Genomic DNA, 20,616 nt, shown 5'->3' with positions numbered 1-20,616 from the left:
ATTTAGGTATCCGTTGGTGAGCTAAATTGAATTGAGCCCTGAACATGCATAATAATAATAATATTTTTTTAGATGGGAATGAAAAGAAATTGGCAGAAGGAAATTGGTGCTATGGTCGCACTGAGTTTGATACTATGGAGACATCAATCAAGTTCTTATGTTCCGGGTTTACCTTCCTGGATCGCTCGAAAGCCCAAAGTTGTGAGCCTGTGATATATATATCAACATTTACATCACACAATCTCATATCTTGCTTCATCCTATTGTAACAGATCCATGCTCATGAAAAAGGTAGCAATGCATGAGCTACAAAACAAATAAGATGAAACTTTCCAAAAGCATATCACAGGTAAACATATACTTACTAGGTAACGATAACTCTGACATGCAAAAGTTGTTACTTGTTTTCGAGATCATAGCTACATATGGAAAGATATACTGTTTTGACACTCTTAAAAGATAGAACATTTTCTGAAAAACTCATTAACCATTTATAAGATTGTGAACACTGTTTGAATACACGAACATTTTTTTTCAAATCACAATTTTTTTGGAATCCATGAGAATTGAACATTTCCCGAATAGTTTTCAGATTATGAAGGATTTTTGAATACTTTTAAATTTTCTAAAAATTCATGAACATTTTTAAAAGTGTGAACACAAAGTATCCTTATAACAAATTCTATGGGAAATTCCAGTCATAGAAGGATGGCAAATTCCAATGGCACACAACAAGTTTCTATCAAAAATAAACGGAAACACGAAAGTTGCCATGCTTGGCAACTAAAGTTGGCATCCTCGCATCACTAAACTTGCCATAAAAAATGTTCGGAGTTGCCATGTGCTCGTAACTGACGTGTGGCACTTATCAGGGTACTAAAAATAAGTACCCCTTCAAATTTTTGAAGTGACTTTTCTTAAGTTTTGTTGACCCAAGCAATTGCTTATTTCCAGGATATGACCCAACATTGATTTTATCATGCAATTAAACTAAAATCTTATTCTATTGCCTCATGTTTACCTTCCTAGCCTTAATTACTTCCCATGGCACAGGGATCCCTAAATGGCATCATATATATAGGAAACTTTATGTTCTGCGAGAATTTAAATTTCTAGCTATAGCTTTTTGGGAGTTTGAAAGCTAAGCTATGACATTTTGTACCGCCATCCTTGCTACGGCCGCTATTTGGCATAGCTCGCCATCAGGTATAGCCTATAATTGAAGTTGTTTCATTGTACTATATATGGTTTAAAAACCTGCAATCAATTATACGCGTAAATTTATCCCACATGGCACTTTGCCTCATTTATTTTCTTGTATTGTTTCTCTTTGTTTTTTCTACTTTTTCTGCATTTTTCGAGGTATTTGGGCGTGCAGTGCCTAACGTGTCTACAGTGCCTAAACATGCTGATGGACTGGCCCGTGTTATCAGGGGTGGCGTGCCTGGGCTGGGGCTCGCGGCACGGCACGGCCCGTGTAGCTGGCGTGCCGGGCCGGCCTATCTGGCCAGGTTTTCTTCAGGTCCGCCTGCCCTGCCGGCCACTCTACACCGCCGATTCGCCGGAAGAAATCCACCCCCAAAATCTCCCTGGCGGCGCGGAGCACGGACGGCCGAAGCTGCCGCTGCTGCTTCTCGGTGCCGTGGCAGGCATCGTCGCCGGCGCGGGGGGTTCGGTTCGGACGAGGAAGTAGTGGCACGGCGCCGGGGATGGAGGGGGAAAGCGGAGAGCCGGCGGGGGTGGCGGCGGCGACGCCGGTGACGCTGGCGACCGCGAGCATGGAGCAACTTACTCACGGTGAGGGACTGCTGTTAGATGACTAGTTAATTTATCCGAATTAGCGCATAAAGGAAACCAATTGCTTTCTTGCCATGGCCGCCATTGCTTTGCCGGCCACTCAAGGAAGGAATAATGGCTTTCTTGAGGAAAAGAAGCGGAATAATGGCTTTCTTGCCAAGGAGCCCAAGCTAAGTACCCCTACTAACCAAGGGAACACACACACACACACACTGTTGATTAACCAATCTATAGCCTGAGCCTGAGAACAAGAAACAGAAACCATGGCCATTGTGCTGGATGCCTTCGCGTCCTATGTCGCTGACATGCTCAAGCAGGTGGTGGAGGACGAGGTGGGGATGCTGCTCGGCGTCACCGGCCAGATCGACAAGATGGGCGTCAAGCTTGGGGACCTCAAGAAGTTCCTGGCCGACGCCGAGAGGAGACGCATCACCGACACCAGCGTGCAGGGCTGGGTGACCGAGCTCAAGCGCGCCATGTACGACGCCACCGACATCCTCGACATCTGCCAGCTCAAGGCCATGGAACACCATGCAGCATCACGCATGGGGTGCTGCAACCCCTTGCTCTTCTGCTTGCGGAACCCCCTCTTCGCCCACGAAATCGGCACCCGCATCAGGGTGCTCAACCAGAAGCTCGACGACATCAAGGAGCGAAGCGCTGCCTTCGGCTTTGACCTTGCTTCGTACGAGGACTCTAGCAGCAAGGTACATTCCTCTCGCTTATCTACCAGTCGCGAGACATCGTGGGAGCTCGACCGGTCAGGTGTGGTCGGGGAGAAGATCAAAGAAGACACAAGGGCACTTGTAGAAATCATGGTGACAAGACCTGAGGTAGAAACCAGCAATACAGACAACAACAGAGTCATGGTTTTTGCCATTGTGGGTGTTGGTGGGATCGGCAAGACCACCCTCGCTCGAAAGGTCTTCAACGATGAAGCCATAAATGCCAATTTCGACACCAAGATATGGTTGAGTGTCAACCAGGGCTTTGACAAGGTTGAGCTTCTTAGGACAGCCATCACTCTTGCCGGGGGAAAGCACCGTAGTGAAAAAGCGTTGGCAGTGCTTTGGCCAATACTTGGTGCTGCCTTGGCAGGGAAGAAGATATTCCTGGTGATGGATGACGTGTGGAGCCATGAAGCATGGGGTGATGTGCTTGAAACACCCCTTAATGATGTGGCCCGAGGTAGCCGAGTCCTCGTCACTACTAGAGATACAAGAGTTGCCCGTGGGGTGAAAGCTGTGCTCCCCTACCACCATATCGACAAATTAGATGATGAAGATGCATGGTCATTGCTTAGAAAACAGGTTTGTTGTTAAACTCGATGCATCTTCAATAATTACGAGCTAGCTGCTTAACTCCCTATTTGGACATGCATCTCCTGTGTATTTTTCACTAAAGTTACTACAAGACGGACGCATACAACATATGCACACCAGACACACACACACACACACACACACAATGGCACAATGTTTTAATCAAATCTAGCTTGATGAGAGTGAACAGCTTCTCTCCCACAACGCTTGGCAATTTAATTTCAGTACCTTGTTTTTAATTTAAAAAATAGTTCATCGTCTAGTATATTAGTAGTTCCATTTCTTGGCTACCTTGTTTTTAAATAAAACAAAATTGGGGCTAGCCAAGAAAAAGTCGTTTATTTTATTTAAAGTTAAACCTCTTCTTATTATCTCTATTGGTTTAAACTGCTTGCGGGTAATTTCAAGTGAGACAGATGGACCTGAAGTTGATATGCTTAAGGATATTGGATTGCAAATTGCTGTAAAATGTGGTGGTTTGCCTCTTGCTGTCAAAGTAATGGGAGGACTGTTGTGTCAGAAGGATAAACGACGCCATGAATGGAGTATGGTTCTGAATGATTCCATATGGTCAGCATCTGAAATGCCTGAAGAGCTAAACTATTCAATATATTTAAGCTATGAAGATTTACCTCCTTCCATCAAGCAGTGCTTTCTATACTACTCCCTTCTCCCCAAAAGTGCAGTGTGGTATAAAAATAGCATTATTGGCATGTGGATTAGCGAAGGATTTCTTCACAGAAACTCTGATGACTTAGAAGAGTTAGGAAGCAAGTACTATAAGGAGCTGATACTGAGGAACCTCATAGAGCCAGTTACAAAATGGTCTGATCAGCAAGTTTGCAGCATGCATGATGTTGTTCGCTCATTTGCTCAATTTGTGGCTAGAGATGAGGCACTAGCAGCTCACAGTGGAGATACTGGTTTCATTAGTAAACTTAGTGCACACAAGTTCCTTCGGTTGTCTATGGAAAAGAAAGTATCAGAATCAGATGGGTTGGGCTGGAGTTCCTTACATGCACAAAAGACACTGAGAACACTAATATTAGTTGGCCCTATATCTATGAAGCCTAGTGATTCGATTGTTGATTTTCCCTGCCTACGAACTCTACATACAGAATCTGTAGATGTTGCTGTATTGGTTGAGTCTTTGGGGAAACTCAAGCACTTGAGGTACTTGTTCATATGGAAATCCGATATATCAAGTTTGCCAGATAACATTGGAAACATGAAATTTCTGCAGTTCATTTGCCTTGTAAAATGCCAGCAATCTGTGAAACTTCCACATAGCATTTTGAAGCTAGCGCAACTGAGGTATCTTAACTTTCATGACTCTAGTATAAATGGTATACCAAAGGGGTTCAGTGTTCTAACAAATCTAAGGAACCTGCGTGGGTTTCCAGCCCAGACAGATGGTGTTTGGTGTAGTTTGGATGAGTTAGGCCCTCTTTCTGAGCTCAGATCTCTTGGAGTGCAGAGATTGGAGAATGTGTCCGTTACCTCGTCTGCGGCAAAGGCAAAGCTTGGTGAGAAAGTTCATCTGACCCACTTGTTTTTATACTGCAGCAGTATATTGGGAGATGATGGGCTGATTAAAGATGAAAAGGGTGTCTCTGAGGAAGAACAGCGACAAATTGCGGGTGTGTTTGATGAGCTCTGCCCTTCGCCTAGCTTAGAGTATCTTGATATAAATGGATTTTTTGGCCGACGGCTCCCAAGGTGGATGATGTCAAGATCAGCACCGGTCTTCAAGAGCTTGAGGATTATATTCATGCTTGATCTAGCTTGTTGCACCCAACTACCAGATTGCTTGTGTCAACTCCCATGTTTGCAGGACATTAACATCCGTCGCGCTCCAGCCATCAAGCGTGTTGGACCTGAATTCCTGCAATCCTACCAGACACCGGCTGCGTTTCCGAGATTGAGGAGGTTGGAGTTAACTGGAATGGTGGAATGGGAGGAGTGGGAGTGGGAGGAGCAGGTGCAAGCCATGCCTCTTTTGGAGGTGCTTGAGCTCAAAAGTTGCAGATTGAGGTGTCTTCCTCCTGGCCTCGCCTCACATGCGAGGGCTTTAAAGTCTATATCTGCACAAAATAACCAGCACCTCAACTCACTAGAGAACTTTGCTTCTGCTGTTGAGCTGGAAGTGGCTGAAAGCCCCGACTTGGAGAGGATCGCTAATCTTCCCAATCTGCGGAAGCTTGAGATCGAGGCTTGCCCAAAGCTGAATGTACTGGAGGGTATTTGTGCACTCCAGAGGCTCGTATTGGAGGATTATGCCATGGAAACACTTCCTGAATACATGCGAGATGTAAACCCAAGGCATTTTGAGTTACGCTGCAGCCTGACGTTGCTCACTTCCATAGCCGTGGGACAATCTGGACCTGAGTGGGACAAGTTCAGCCGTATCGACCATGTCAAGGCATATGCACCCGATGAGAACAATAAAAGGAAATGGTACGTGTTGTACACGAGGGAGCCCTGCAGCATGGACACAAATGTCCGCCACTCCATATCTGCAGGTAAATTAGCACAACGGTGTCGTCTCAATTTGTTGTTCCACTCTGTTCATTGAACTCGTTCAGTTTATTCAGGGGATGAAGAGGAGGACCAGCAAGTAATTTCATGAGTCTCTAGGAATGAAGAGCAACAAGAAGTAGGCAGAAGATTTCGGCATTCTTTTGCATGCATCTTCATCAGATCTTGTGAAGGTGCATGGAGAGAGGTAGGATCACTATTCAGCTTCTAACTGATGGTATAATTTTGCTTCCGTTGATGTATTTCACATTAGTGTTGGCAGTCGCGTGCCAATTTACTCTCTAGTCCTCATGGTTTCGACGACCAAGTTAGTAGCTATGCTATACATGGAAATGAAAAACCTTAATCCATGAAACCCAGGTGCATGGTCATATTTTGATGTGTGTTAAACATTGATGCAGGCAGGTTGAAGACAAGCAAGCTAGACGGGCCTTAACCATCTTCACCTTGATGAAGGCAAGGCAAACAAGAGAAGCTCATCATTTACGCAACTCTTCGGCAAGACTAGTATCATCCGATTTGCGACGATGATGGCTGTAACGTGAATACTTGTGTGTTTGATGCAACTTTACCGCTTGGTTTGTTTTTCACAAAATGCACACCTTCATAGACTCTCTGTCATATCAAATGGTTCTGTTTCGATAATTACCGGAGTCATTCAAAGGAACTAAGCAAGGAACACAACTTGTGGTTATTCCTACTACATTAGTACAGTAATACTTTTCAACAACTTATTCCTGGTGCCAGCAGTAGAATTTGATAGAAACTACCTATAACTTATTCTTGGTACCTGTAACTTATTTGATTATGCATTGTGTACATGCACATAGCGAAGAACAACTGATTTTACTTGACACCTGAATGTTCAGAACGTGCATTGTGCCTTGGAAATTGTTATCCATGCCAAGAGCTGTGGTTTAGTGGTTGAATGCCATAATATTTTTCCAAGATAAATTTAGGAAAGCATTGTGTCCTACCAAGAGCAGCCACAGAAATTTAGTCTTGTGAGTTGTGAATTTATGAGTATCTCAAGTGAGACCTATTTTCTGCAGACAGTTTTTTTTTTCCTTTTTGCGGGAAGCAGACAATTGTAAACTACCTAAGGCTGCTCAGAGTAGAGCATGAAGGTTGCTCAGATCTGATTATGCAAGAAGAATGCTGCTTCAGTATTCATGGTGGTACATACTATGGAAAAAGAAGGAGGCATGAAAAACAGAGCACCCAGCTGAAACTCATGATGTACAAGTGTTGCAAAAGGTACAAAACTGAAAACTCTAGCAGTAAGCCTCGGCGTTAATTACATCGGACATTGTCTAGTCTTTATTGAATTCAGCAACGGAGATGGAATTAAGTAGCAGAAACGACACAACATGCATGGCACCGGCAATCAACAGGAAAAAGTATTGGCACGCATAGAAAAGCAAACAGAGCAATGCGAAGCAGAGACACCAATGTTGCCGGGCACTGGCGCCCCAATTTGACAGACCATCAGCTTGTTCTTTGTCAGTGGCATTGATACTTGATGGACCAGCAGATTGTATCATACTGACGGTACAGACTACAGAGAAGCACATTTCTCTGAAGCTACTGGCCTTGCCATCAACTACCACAAAAGCACGTTTGCACCCATTCATGTTGAGGACGATTGCCCTGTGGCTACTTTCCCCCAATCTTATCTAGGTCTTCCTCTGTCTACTAGAAAACTTAATCTGTCGGCCTTCTTCTTCATCATTGATAAAGTGGACCGTCGGCTTGCTGGCTGGCGCGGCCTGCTCCTTTCTCTGGCTGGGAGGGCCATTCTGGTCCGTTCTGTGCTGCGTGCTTTGCCCATCTATGCTATGAGTGCTCTATTGATTCCTACGGGCACTCTGCTTGAAATCAAGAAACGCTGCCGTGCTTTTTTTTGGTCTGGACAGGACTCCATCTCAGGAGGGCAATGTAAAGTGGCTTGGGATCTTGTTTGTGCTCCATTCGAACACGGGGGATTAGGTTTCTCTTCACTCCCACACATGAATGTCTGTCTGCTGTTAAAACACATCTCAAAACTTCACGCTTCGGCACATCCCAATGACTCAAACTATCTTCTCAACAAATATGGTTGGACTTCTTCCCATGACCTGGGATGCCAGGACAACTACACAACACCCATCTGGCGAGACATCCTCAATGGTCTCCCCTTCTTTAGATTGATTACTAAGGTTACCCTTGGTAATGGAGTCACGACCTCCTTCTGGTTTGACGTCTGGTTAGCTGGGACCGACACCATTCTAGCTCAACAATTCCCTGCCCTTTTTTCCCACTCTTTGAAGCAGTCTCTTTCAGTTGCTCTGGCGCTCGACACCCCTGATCTCAACCTCTTCCTAGCCCCTAGACTCTCCCATGCAGCCGATCTTGAGCTTACAGCTTTGCGCATTGTTTTAGCACCCGTTAACCTGAATGAGCAGGTTGCAGATGTGAGAATTAGTAGGAAAGATGGCAAACCACTCACCACCAAGGCGGCGTACAAGGAGACTTGGGCATCCACTCCGATCGACCCCATTGCACCTGCAATCTGGAAGAACTACGCCCCGAACAAATGCAGACTATTCATCTGGCTGGCGCACAAGGACCGCGTATACACAAATGAACGTCGCTTCCGAAGATCGATTGCAACTTCTGACGCCTGCCCATTATACGGGCACTGTGAGAGCATTGACCATCTTCTGTTCAATTGCCCCTTGCTGCGTCCGCTGTGGGATCAACTCGGCAGCCTCCAAGATGTGAGACCTTGCAGCCTCCTCCACATCTGGCAAGCTTCAATTCATGACAAAGTTCGTTCCACTGTGATCTTGGCGTTGCTCTGGAACATTTGGAAAAGACGCAATGCCAAAGTATTCCGTAATGACACTCAGGGCCTCCACTGCATCGCCAGGGCGGCAGCTGACGACCTGATTCTCTGGTCCAACAGATGTACAAACGTTCAGAAACAAAATCTGATACGTGACTGGGCCACTATGTTGTTTCATCTTGCCGCGAGATTGTAGGCTAACTGTAATTTCCTCCCTTCCCTTACTTCTCTCACCCCCGACTCCCCATGTAACTCTTGCTACTCTTTGTAACCGCTTGATGCTGTTAATATATGTTCAGGCCGGCGTAAGCCCGCCGTTGACGCGTCGAAAAAAAAAGACTACAGAGAATGAAGAAGGCTCCGAAACACAACAACCAGAAACTCATACTGTACAAGTGTTGCAGAAGGTACCAATGTAAAAACTATCTGCCAGACACGCATATATAGTTTAAAAGTCTTCACTGAATTTAGCAGTAGAAAGGAATTAAGTAGCAGAAATGGCACCAACAAACACGCATATATAGTTTAAAAAAGATTTGGCACCCGTCTGGTGAAACACAAACAATAGCAGGAACTGAAGAAAGTAACCTATGATGGCAACTTAATTGTACTATCACGTATTCTTGATGATGGACAATGAAAAAGACTGCTCTCTCGCTTGTAAATTAGAGATCCGAATCACTAAGACGAATGACGCTTCACAAGTATTCACGGTACAGGCTACAGTAAAAGAAGAAGGCCCCAAAAGCAGAACACCGAGAAGCTCATACTGTGCAAGTGTTACCCAAGGTACATAACTGAAAATATGGCAAACATGGTCTGATTTTACTGGTGTTTCCTGAGAGAGAGGAGCGTCTTGAAGATGCCCACTAGAACACCAACCACTGAGAAGACCGTAGCAATGGTTTTGAAGTACTTGTAGATGAACCTGTGCACCTTGATCCACATCCACCTGTTGACCTGGTACTTCTCAATGCTTGTTAAGACGAGGAGAAAGGAGTGGCCGACCGGCAGGTGCCTGGTAAGGGTCTTGAAAAAGTCAAACACCTCTTGGTTTGTGAGTTCTCCCTGCACAAGATGCTTCCTCCGTAGGTCACGCACATCCTCTTTCTGATCCATGAGCATTGAAACAAGGGCGAGGTAAGAGCAGACGGCCGTCCCTTTATCATCCGATAGATCCCCTGAGGTCGTGCATACCTCGAAAGCTGCCATGTTTGCAAGTAAACATGCATTTGTAGCGCTTAGCACCAGTGGCGTCAGGGAAAGCTCGCCAAAGAGGGGTCCTTTCCTGATGGCCATTTCTGTGAAACTTCCTGACTTGCTGGCTTTCAGCTTGATGCCAATTTCTGCAAGCTCGATGGCACCTGTAGATATTGACATTGAGCCGAGTGTTTTCATGGACTTGTTCTTGGCCGATGGTATACGCATTTCTTTATGCGCACCAATTAACCAGACTTTCAAACGGTTCAATATTGAAAATACATGAATAATGCAGGATATCTTGTTGGCTATTTTGACATTCTTGCTGACTTTGGTGGAAATCTTGCTGCTTATTTTGTAGAATCGGAGGAGACCAAGGAGATGAGGCGGATTGTACTCTTCATGCAAGTCTGAAATAGTTTCTTCTGGTCCGGTATGAATATGATACTTACGGTTTGTGAGACCTTTCCCCATCCTTGAAATTATCATCTTCACTTGCACGGGAACGGACCTGAAGTTCATCAAGGCTTCCACAACTACCCAGGGGAGCTGGTTCTCTAGCAACATTATATCACAAATGATTTGCTCTTCGTTGGAGCGGAAAAAATACAGCAATGCTTCTTCAGATAGAAGCTGCTCCTCATGCTCATCACTAATTGTATGCAAAAATTCCAGCACGAAACAAGCATCATAGAACATCATAGGATTAAAGTCGACATTGCTGATACCTGCCACCGCAGAGTCATGACCGTAGAGGCGGCGGGCCTCGTCTGCAACCTCGCAGACAGCCCCATAGATCTCCTCAATTGAGCGGCCTGACTCGTGGGTGAATTGGGCGGCAGCCACGTGCTTGACCTTCTCCACCTCCAGGAGGTGGGGTTTGCCGTGGTGGTAAGGGCCGATGGCAACGACCCTCGGCTCAGTGTACTGGCTGTCGAGACTGCGTAGGCTTGCAGGAAACCTATGCATCTGCTCTTTTCTCTTGTGGAAATCAATCTTGAACTCTTCTGCTGCTTTCATCAAATCATTGTCCAATCCCTCATCAACATGCTCGCGGCTACAGCTAGAAATGTCACCTACATCCACGATCTCAGAGTCAGAGGACCTAAGCTCCTGCGCTGCTTTCTGCAAGTACTCCTCGTCCTCCTCCTTCTCAACCGGAGTAGGTGCTGCTTCTGCAGAATCCATGGTCTCCCCGATTGAGTCCACTTGCTGGAGGCTGCTCATGAGGGGAGCGGATAAAGCAGCATCCGATTCCTCGTCCTCTTTCGTCCACTTCAAGTGCTGCTCAACCGGAGCCACAGCTTCTTCCACGGTGTCAGCCATTGGATCAGCCGGAATGTTGCCGCCACGAGCACCAGAGGGATCTGCCATCTATCTTGGCTGAGTGGATAGCGGGAATGCAGCTACCTATACCAACTGTTGGTTCTCTGCTATTTGCTACTGATAGCTAGCAAGAAAGGTGCGAGACTGATGAAAAGAGAACTTGTAGAGATCAGTGTGGTAGAGGTAGCACGATTTCCAATTTTGAAAAACAAAACTGCAGGCGGACCAAGTGACAGACTAGATGCCGAGATGCCGCCTCCACTGGCTTGTCTTGTGTACACTAGCTAGCTCTGAGACGTCGTAAGACATAGACGTTTCAGCTGAAAGACACTATATATACTAATGCAAATGGGATTATCTTTTCCACTACGAGACAGTGTATATTCTGAATCCGTTCAACCATTCTTTAGCTAGACATGGTGAGCTCACCCCGTCCCAACTCCCAACTACCCTTTTGTTTACGAGCCCCACTTTGGTACAACCCTTATTCTTTATCTGCATTGAACCACTTACAGATGATATTTTTTTTTTTCGAAAAGGGGGCTCGCCCCGGCTTCTGCATCAGAGTGATGCATACGGCCATCTTATTAACGAAATAAAAGGTTCCAACAAGGTTCCAAAGTCTCCGACTGAAAAGTATTAAAAAGACAGCTCACACAGAGCTAAAGAGGCTAGAAACACAGACTAGCCAAGATAAGACGCCGCAACCGGCTGGCTAAAAATAGATAGGTAAACTAATTGCCTATCCTATTACATGACCGCCATCCAAATCGGTTGAAGATATCCCGAGCTACCATCTCTCAGCGGATAGATCCAGTAACCAAATGCTCTCTGGCCTCCATCGGAGTGAGTAGCGACCATGAACGGATCACGGCCGTGGCTCGGAAAATAACCTGCAAAAAGTGAATACGTGATGTTCTGTTAAAAACCAAATCATTTATGCAAGTCCAGATAGTCCACAACAAAGCGCAAACTCCAACACGAATATGTCTCGCTAAGTCAGGCTCAATCCCAGTGAGCCATGTCCCAAATAACGTAGTGACAGAATTCGCTGGAGTAATATTAAAGGCAATGTGAACCGTCCGCCAAAGGACTCTGGCAAACGGGCAATCAAGAAAGAGATGTTTGATCGTCTCATCCCGATCACAGAAGCTACACCTCGTAGGTCCTGTCCAATTACGCTTAATCAAGTTATCCTTGGTTAAAATAACCTGTTTATGGACATACCACATAAACACTTTTATTTTCAAAGGAACTTTGACAGCCCAAACATGCTTGGAGGTAGGAATGGAGCTCGAATTAATTACATCAATATACATTGATTTAACCGTGAATACTCCAGACCTAGTCAGTTTCCAGCGTAATTCATCGGGTTGTTGAGAAAGATGTACATATATTAGTCTCCGAACTAGAAGGAGCCAATCTTCCCAACGATTGCCCACTAACGACCGTCTGAACTGAATATTAAGGGGGATGGATTGAAACACCGTAGCAACGAACACCTCACGTCATTGAACAATGCGATATAAAGACGGATATTGAATGGCCAAGGGTGTCTCGCCGAGCCAAGTATCCTCCCAGAAGCGTGTACTAGCGCCGTTGCCAATAACAACCTTTGTCCTATTAAACAGAGATTGTTTGACTTTCATCAGTCCTTTCCAGAAAGGCGAGTCAGTTGGCCTGACTGTGACCTGGGACAAGGATTTTGTCTGTAGGTACTTGCTGCGAAGGATTTGGGCCCACATGGCATCAGTCTCAAAAGAAAGCTTCCACAGCCACTTGCTAAGAAGGCATCTGTTCTTAACTTCAAGATTTTCAATACCAAGACCCCCTTGGTCTTTCGGTCTACAGATGATATCCCATTTTGCAAGTCTGTATTTTCTTTTTAGATCATCACCCTGCCAAAAGAAACGCGATTGATAAAAGTCCAGTCTTTTCCTAACACCAACCGGGACTTGAAAGAACGATAAGAGAAACATAGGCATACCCGTGAGCACCGAATTAATCAGAATTAATCGGCCTCCGTATGACATGAGCTTGCCCTTCCAGCAACTCAGTTTCTTCTCAAACTGGTCTTCGATGCACTTCCATTCTCTATTAGTCAGCTTTCGATGGTGGATTGGAGTACCTAGGTAAGAGAAAGGTAAATCCCCCAAGTCGCACCCAAACAATTTCCTATAAGCCTCCTGTTCGTCTTTGGCTCTACCAAAGCAGAACAACTCGCTCTTATGAAAGTTAATCTTTAACCCGGTCAATTGTTCGAAAAGGCATAACACTAGCTTCATATTTCTCGCCTTGGCCAGGTCATGCTCCATAAAGATGATTGTATCATCAGCGTACTGAAGGATGGATACACCTCCATCAACCAGATGAGGTACCAAGCCACCTACTTGACCATTCTCCTTAGCCCTTCCTATCAAGATGGCTAACATATCAACCACAATGTTAAACAGGATAGGGGACATCGGATCTCCTTGTCTTAGGCCTTTATGTGTCTGGAAGTAATGACCAATATCGTCATTCACTTTAATTCCCACACTCCCTTTTTGCGTAAATGATTCAACCTGGCGGCGCCAGGCTTCATCAAAACCTTTCATACGCAATGCCTGTTGGAGAAATGGCCATTTGACCTTATCGTACGCTTTCTCGAAATCCACCTTAAAAATTACACCATCTAATTTCTTGGAATGGATTTCATGGAGCGTTTCATGAAGGACGACCACCCCTTCAAGGATGTTTCTGTCCGGCATGAAGGCAGTTTGGGAGTGCTGCACCACAGAATGCGCAATCTGTGTGAGCCTATTAGTCCCGACCTTTGTGAAGATTTTAAAACTAACATTGAGAAGGTAGATCGGCCTGAACTGCTCAATTCTCACAGCATCCGTTTTCTTAGGAAGCAGTGTGATAGTTCCAAAATTCAAGTGAAATAATTGAAGCTGTCCAGAGAACAGATCATGAAACATAGGTAGCAAATCCCCCTTAATAATATGCCAGCACTTCTTGTAGAACTCAACCGGAAATCCATCCGGTCCGGGAGCCTTATTATTTTTCAACTGTGCTATAGCATCAAACACCTCCTTCTCCGAGAACGGGGCAACCAGAATATCGTTTTCAGCAGCCGAAAGTTGAGGCACATCCTCAGTTCTAGACTCATCGAGGGATACACAATTATCCTCCGGAGGTCCAAATAACTGCCTATAATACTCGGTTATATAGGTTTTTAGGTTATCCTATCCTAAAATGGTGCCCTCATCTTGTTCAAGTTGGAATATTCTCTTCTTTCTGTGCTTACCATTAGCAATCAGATGAAAGAATTGAGTATTCGCGTCCCCTTGGACCACTTTGCGGACCTTAGCCCGCAAAGCTCACTTCAATTCTTCTTCGCGGAGAAGTTCTTTCAACCTCTTCTCCGCCTCAGTTTTAACCTGGAGCTCAGCAGGCATCAAAATCGTGGATTCGGCCTTAATGTACAGAGTCTGTATAAGAGAGAGGAGCCTGTCCTTCTCAATCTTATACACTCCACTAAGGTGCTTAGCCCAACCCCGTAAGAAGCTTCTCAAACTCCTAATCTTATTTTGCCAACGCTCAACCGTAGTCCTACCTCCTACACCCTTCGCCCATTCCCTAGCGATCAGGTCTAAGAACCCTTCGCGTTCGAACCAGGCCATCTCAAAAGAAAAGGTGTTTTTGTTTCCCACGTGGTTCGGCTCCCCTGAGTCGACGAACAAGGGTGTGTGATCGGAAAACCCCCGCGAAAGAGCTTGAACCGTCACAAGCGGGAACTTCTGTTCCCACTCCACACTCGCGAGAACTCGATCAAGCTTTTCGTAAGTTGGGTTGGGCAAAGAGTTAGCCCAGGTAAACTTTATACCAGAAAGCTCTATCTCCCTCAGATCCAAGCTTTCAATAATAGTATTGAACATGAACGACCACCTGCCGTCAAAGTTATCATTATTCTTCTCCTCTCTCCTCCTAATGATGTTGAAATCACCCCCAACTAAGATTGGAAGCTGCTCGGACCCACAAATCCGAACAAGATCCGCCAAAAAATTCCAGTTTAAGTTCGGGCTGTGTGGCACCATAAACCGCCACCAACGCCCAGTTGAAACCATCAACCTTAGACCTGACTCGAAACTTAACCGCGAAGTCGCCCATCACTACACTACGGACTTCAAGCGAATCGCATCTCACACCCAGCAAGATACCACCCGATCTTCCTCGCGGAGGGAGGCAATGCCAATCAAAATCAACACCACCCGCAAGAGAGGAAAGAAACTGGGGCGCAAAGTTGTCTCTACCAGTTTCCGATAGAGCAATAAAATCTAAACGATGCTCCAGAGATGCCTTAGCAAGAAACCTTCTTTTAGCCAAGTCTTTCAGACCTCTGCTATTCCAAAAGATTCCTTTCATCACTCATCATGAAATTTTTTTAGTAGTCCGAATCCTAGCACTCCTACGAACTGCAGAATCGGGATAAATTTTTCGTTTCCAGTTGCGCTTTGGTTTACTAGGTCCTGACTCCCGATCCTCATAACCGGGCTCAGCGGAATAAACAACTGCATTACCTATGGGCATATCATCGTCCTCAGACTCATGATTGGATGGTGCTAGATCCACACACATATTATCGAGCACTCTAACCCCTAATGCATCAATCTCATTATCATTCATAGGTTTAACCGCTGCAAGATTACGAATAGTCTCTAAGGCACGCTCCGCCTCCAAATCTAACAAATCATTCACCGAATTGGAAATCTCACTATCTGTAGCCCCGAGTGAAACTCCTAATTGGTTTGCATTATTTATAATTTCTTCATTAGAAAAATGCAATAAAGAATTAGATATGTTGATGGACATACCAGTAGAGATCTCAGCATCATGAAGCTTGGCCGCCCTCATAGCGCACCTCTGCTGCATGTCATCTACCTCCGGAATCTCCTGAATGCGAGCACTCATCCGCCTCCCCGTCGAGGCCGGGTCCGGGATCCCGCCAAAAGCAACGACCTCCTCCCTAGTAACTCCTCGCGCTGAAACCCGCGAAGGGTCAACCAAGGTTACCGGAGGCGGCGGCTGCGGGCTCCCATACCCCTCGGACAAGTGCCCCAAGCCGAGACCCATAGCAACGGGTACGCTGGGAGGGAGGATGGCGGGGGCCGCCTGCTCGAGCCCTCCTCCCGCCCCACCCTTCGGCGAAGAATGGGTCTACAACGTCGCAGGAGACGCGGTCCTCCTGACCGCCGAAAAGGGAGGAGGAGCCAGGGCCACCTGCCCCAAACCCCCACCCCCAGCGTCTCTGAAAGCGCGGGTGCCGCCTCCACGACCGGAGGAGACTCGGTCCTCCTGACCGCCGACGAGGAAGGAGGAGTCAGGGGCACCTGCCCCAAACCCCCTCCCCCGACGTCTCAGAAGGCGCGGGCGCCGCCACGACCGAAGGAGATGCGGTCCTCCTGACCGCCGACGAGGAAGGAGGAGTCAGGGCCGCCTGCCCCAAACCCCCCTCCCCCAACTCCTCAGAAGGCGCGGCCACCGCCGCCTCGCCCGAAGGAGAGAGAGCCGAGGCCGCCTGCCTCGGGCCCCCTCTCCCAGCACCCGCCGATCCCGCCATGACCAGCGAAGCCGACGTCGGGATAGTGAAGAGGGAAGTCGAAGCCACCTGCCCCGACCCCCCTCCCCCACGCCCCACCTCAGCCGCAGCCGTCATCTCCGGAACCTCGACCTCAGGTGAAGCAACCACCGACTCCCCGTCCCCGGAGCCAACCAAAGTCCTCACCGACGATGTCCTCGCCAAGCATCCAGCCAGGGCCCCACCGGCATCCTCTAACTCCAACAAAGGTAGCGAATGCTCAAACGCATCATCAGAATCTACCCGGTCACTCCAAAGTCTGGGAGGGGCAGAGGCTGGCTCAAAGGACCCAAACCGCAACGAAGTCATAGGCACCGATGGTGAGGGTGCCGGCTCAACCCCGGTCCCATCCCCGGACCGAGCCACAGGACGAGAGCCGTTAGTCCCCTCACGAGTCGACTCGTCAGTCGGTGCCCCCTCAGCTCCCGCACTGTCGTCCCCCTCGTGCATATCAACATCATTCCCAATCATTGCCTCAGCAAACAGGGCGGCGTCCTCGAACTCGATCTCAAGAGGAAACACCTCTCCCCTATAAGTCCAGTTGACCACATCAGGCACGAACTCAATATCCAAAACACTCACTAAGATGCGGGCCACTCCATGTGCACGAGTAAAGGCCATATCCACTTTCTCCGTCTTGCCAACCATAATGCCCATACTGGCCACAACTCGAACATCCTGCAAAGGCTTAGATGGAGCCCCCGAAAACCTCAACCAGACCTGCGTAAGCGGCTTTCCTTTAGGCTCCACCTGCTGCCACTCATGGAACTCCAGAATGCACCTAGTGCCAGGAACTCTACACAAGCCAAAACTCAACAGTCTCTGCAGATCATCCACAGAAGGAAACTCAACCTTAAAAACATTGGCCTCGAGAGTAACGAGCTCCCATTGGAAGTCCCCCGGTGCCAGTTCCTGAAGCCTCTGCACAATCTGAGCCTCCGAAACCTCACCCTGAGTAGCTTTGACAACCCCGGTGGTCAAGCTCAAAGTCTCCTCCGGAATCTCTCTCGCGGCCGGGGACTCAAAGAACATTAGCTCAGCACAATAAACTCCATACATTGTCAAAGACGGAGCCTGGTCACACAACAACGGGCAATCCCCCGAGGCATGTGCCGGCTTACCACAGGACTCACACAGCTCTGCCACGCATTCAGCAATGAAGTGGCCCTTCTCACCACAACGGTAGCAAAGCATCCTTTCCATCTTACGCGCCCACTTGGACGCCCTCTCAGCATCAGACCTGTCGGCAACCTCAGTCACACTCCCAGTCACAGGAACCTCAACATTGGCTAAAGCCGTTACCACCTCCATCGCCTGGGGAGGGAGCTCCGTGGAAGCGCGATCGGTCTCCACTACTGACGCCGCATGGTCAACAACTGCCGAAGGCGGAGGCGGTCTGCGATGATACCTCCCGCGGCCACCGCCCCGACCACCACGATGTCCATGGTGACCCCCTCTCTGGCGGTGATCCGGACCGGAGGCACCCTCAACAAAACCTCCTGGAGGGCCGAGAACAAGATGATATAACTGATGTTTTCCATCAGGTTCTGCAATATTTGAAGAAGCTACGTGTGCTCCATTTGTGCTTTTACAGCGAAAATATAAAATAGAACAGCTGCACCCGGGCCCTCTCTATCTAGCCATCCATTCTGCGCATCACGATTTGTGCAAACACATTTCTCTTTTTTGTTTCTGTCACATAAAACATATTTTGAAGTTCAAACCTTTGCAGCGTAGCAAAGTTTTCTATCTAGAATCTAGGATAAATCTTTCAGAATTTTTTGTCAAACATAAAAATTCATTTTTTGTATATTTATGTTTGACAAAAAATTCTGAAAGATTTATCCTAGATTCTAGATGGAAAGCTTTGCCACGCTGCAAAGGTTTGAACTTCAAGACATCTTTTATGTGAGAGAAACAAAAAAGAGAAATTTTCATATGGAAAGTTAGTTGTGTTGCACAGATCTTAAAGCAATATTGGACAGCCAGGATACCAGGGCCGGGGTGCAGCTGTTCTAAAAATCCACGTCTGCTTTTACAGTAGTAGCAAGCTACCTGAATCTGTAGGTGTGCTGAAGCATCTTCGGTATTTGAACCTCGTCAAAACTTGTATTGCCGAATTGTCTGGATCATTATGTGGTCTTTATCAGCTACAGTTACTTCAGTTAAACCATGAAGTTTAGAGCTTGCTTGACAAACTCTGTAATTTAAGCAAGCTACGGCGTCTTGAAGGGTCAGGCTGGACGTACCGAGCAGGCTTTTCAGCCCGCTCGTGGACCGATCTGGACCGGACCGATCGTTCCCGGCCCGCTGGTAAAACTGGCCGGTCCGAGCTGGGAATTTCGGCCCGAAAATCGACCGGTCCGGTCCGGGCTTAGCTTGGTTAACTCGCACTAGTAGAAAAGGAGGCTTTTGTCCTGGTTGGTAAGGGCCTTTAGTCCCGGTTTTTGAACCGGGACTAAAGGGTCGTTACTAATGCCTCCCCCTTTAGTCCCGGTTCTTACACGAACCGGGACTAAAGGCCGTCCATGTGGACGCAGCCTGGAGTGTTATGATATTTTTTTTTGAAAATTTTTTTTGTGAATTTTTTTATTTTCTTTTTTGATTTTCAAATTTCTGAATTATTTTAACCTCTAATCTCTAATCACCACCCCTCATCACTGCTCAATTTATCCTCTAATCTCTAATCACCCCTCATCATTCCAAATCATCTAACTTCCCGGACGGTCACCCATCCTCTCACTACTCCAGCCTGAGCACGCTTAACTTCCGGGTTCTATTCTCCCTCGTTTCCAAGTCTGCACTTGTTGTTATCCTGACAATAGTAAGATGTCAATTCTACTAACCCTCAGGAATTTAACTTGAGCATGAAGTGACACATTTCACTGTTTGAGTTTGAAGCTATTGTTTAAAAAACAATAATTATTTAGTAACACTAATATTTCTGGAATAATTAGTTTGACCATTGTTTGACCACTGTTTGACCACAGTTTGACCACAGTTTGACCAGATTTGACCAAATTTCAAAAAAACTGAAATAATTATTTAGTAACACTAATATTCTAGAATAATTAGTTTGACCACAATTTTTTGCCTCTCCAGATCTTAAAAGCCCCGTATCTTTTTCTGTTAGGTACGCCCGCTTCGCGCGCCGCACACTCGAGCTCTCGCGCCGCGCTCTCTCCGCCGCGCCACCTTCGCTGAGCCCGCGCCGCCGCTGGCGAATCGACCCGATGGACGCCCGCGCTGGCACCCCCCTCACCCCTTCCTACTCCCGCGACCCCTCCGCCGCCGCCGCAAACCCTAGTGCGGGGAGCTTTGGCTTCACCTTCGCCGGAGCTCCTTCAAGCACCGGCATAGCGCGCGGCCTTTTCATGTCGCCACAGATGACCTTGGTAGCGGATGGCGTCGCGCTGGCGCCCGCCGTGAAGCCACGTGCCCCCTCTCGAAGCTGTCGAGGAAGAAGCTTGCAGGGCGTGCGACGGGTGCGGCGGCTACTGAAGCGCCGGCGAGCTCACTTGTTGAGCCGGCGGCCCACGTGCAGAAGGTGTTCGAGGAAATGCCCCAAAGGTATAAAATTTTGCCAACTTTTTGTTGTTCTATTTTTTGAATGCATACATATAGATAGCTTATTTGCTTCGTTGTATATACTTTGTAGTTTCAACAACGAGGCATATATGTCAACTATGGGTGTTGGCTCCAACAATTCGGATTGGTCTCAAACCAATGAAATGCATTTCGATGACCATGAGTTCGAGGTGGAAAAGGATGGTGAGGGCATTGTCGATGCACCGAAAGGAAGAGGAGGCAACTACACCAATGAGGAAGATGTCTTGCTATGCAATACTTGGTTGCAAGTGTCGAGGGATCCATCCGTTGGAGGTGATCAAAGTAGAGATGCTTATTGGAACCGGATGAAGGAGCACTTTTGAAAGAACATGCGGTGCCCCCATGTTTGGTTTTGGTAATTGATGACAATATCT

General features: G+C 47.0%; 1 protein-coding gene across 1 annotated transcript; it reads left to right on the top strand.

The window, feature by feature from the left end:
• The first annotated feature begins 1,812 nt into the window (after positions 1-1,812).
• On the top strand, positions 1,813-6,501 carry LOC123146345 (putative disease resistance protein RGA3). Its single transcript, XM_044565994.1, has 4 exons — positions 1,813-3,106; positions 3,516-5,641; positions 5,705-5,844; positions 6,059-6,501. Exons 1-3 carry the CDS (start codon positions 2,061-2,063, stop codon positions 5,746-5,748), a joined length of 3,216 nt encoding a protein of 1,071 aa, XP_044421929.1. The 5' UTR covers positions 1,813-2,060; the 3' UTR covers positions 5,749-5,844; positions 6,059-6,501.
• The last annotated feature ends 14,115 nt before the right edge of the window (positions 6,502-20,616 follow it).

The sequence above is a fragment of the Triticum aestivum genome, chromosome 6D, assembly GCF_018294505.1.
Source record: "Triticum aestivum cultivar Chinese Spring chromosome 6D, IWGSC CS RefSeq v2.1, whole genome shotgun sequence".
Lineage (NCBI taxonomy): Eukaryota > Viridiplantae > Streptophyta > Magnoliopsida > Poales > Poaceae > Triticum > Triticum aestivum.
Note: the sequence above shows the minus strand (reverse complement) of the source record. Positions and strands in the feature narration are given on the sequence as shown.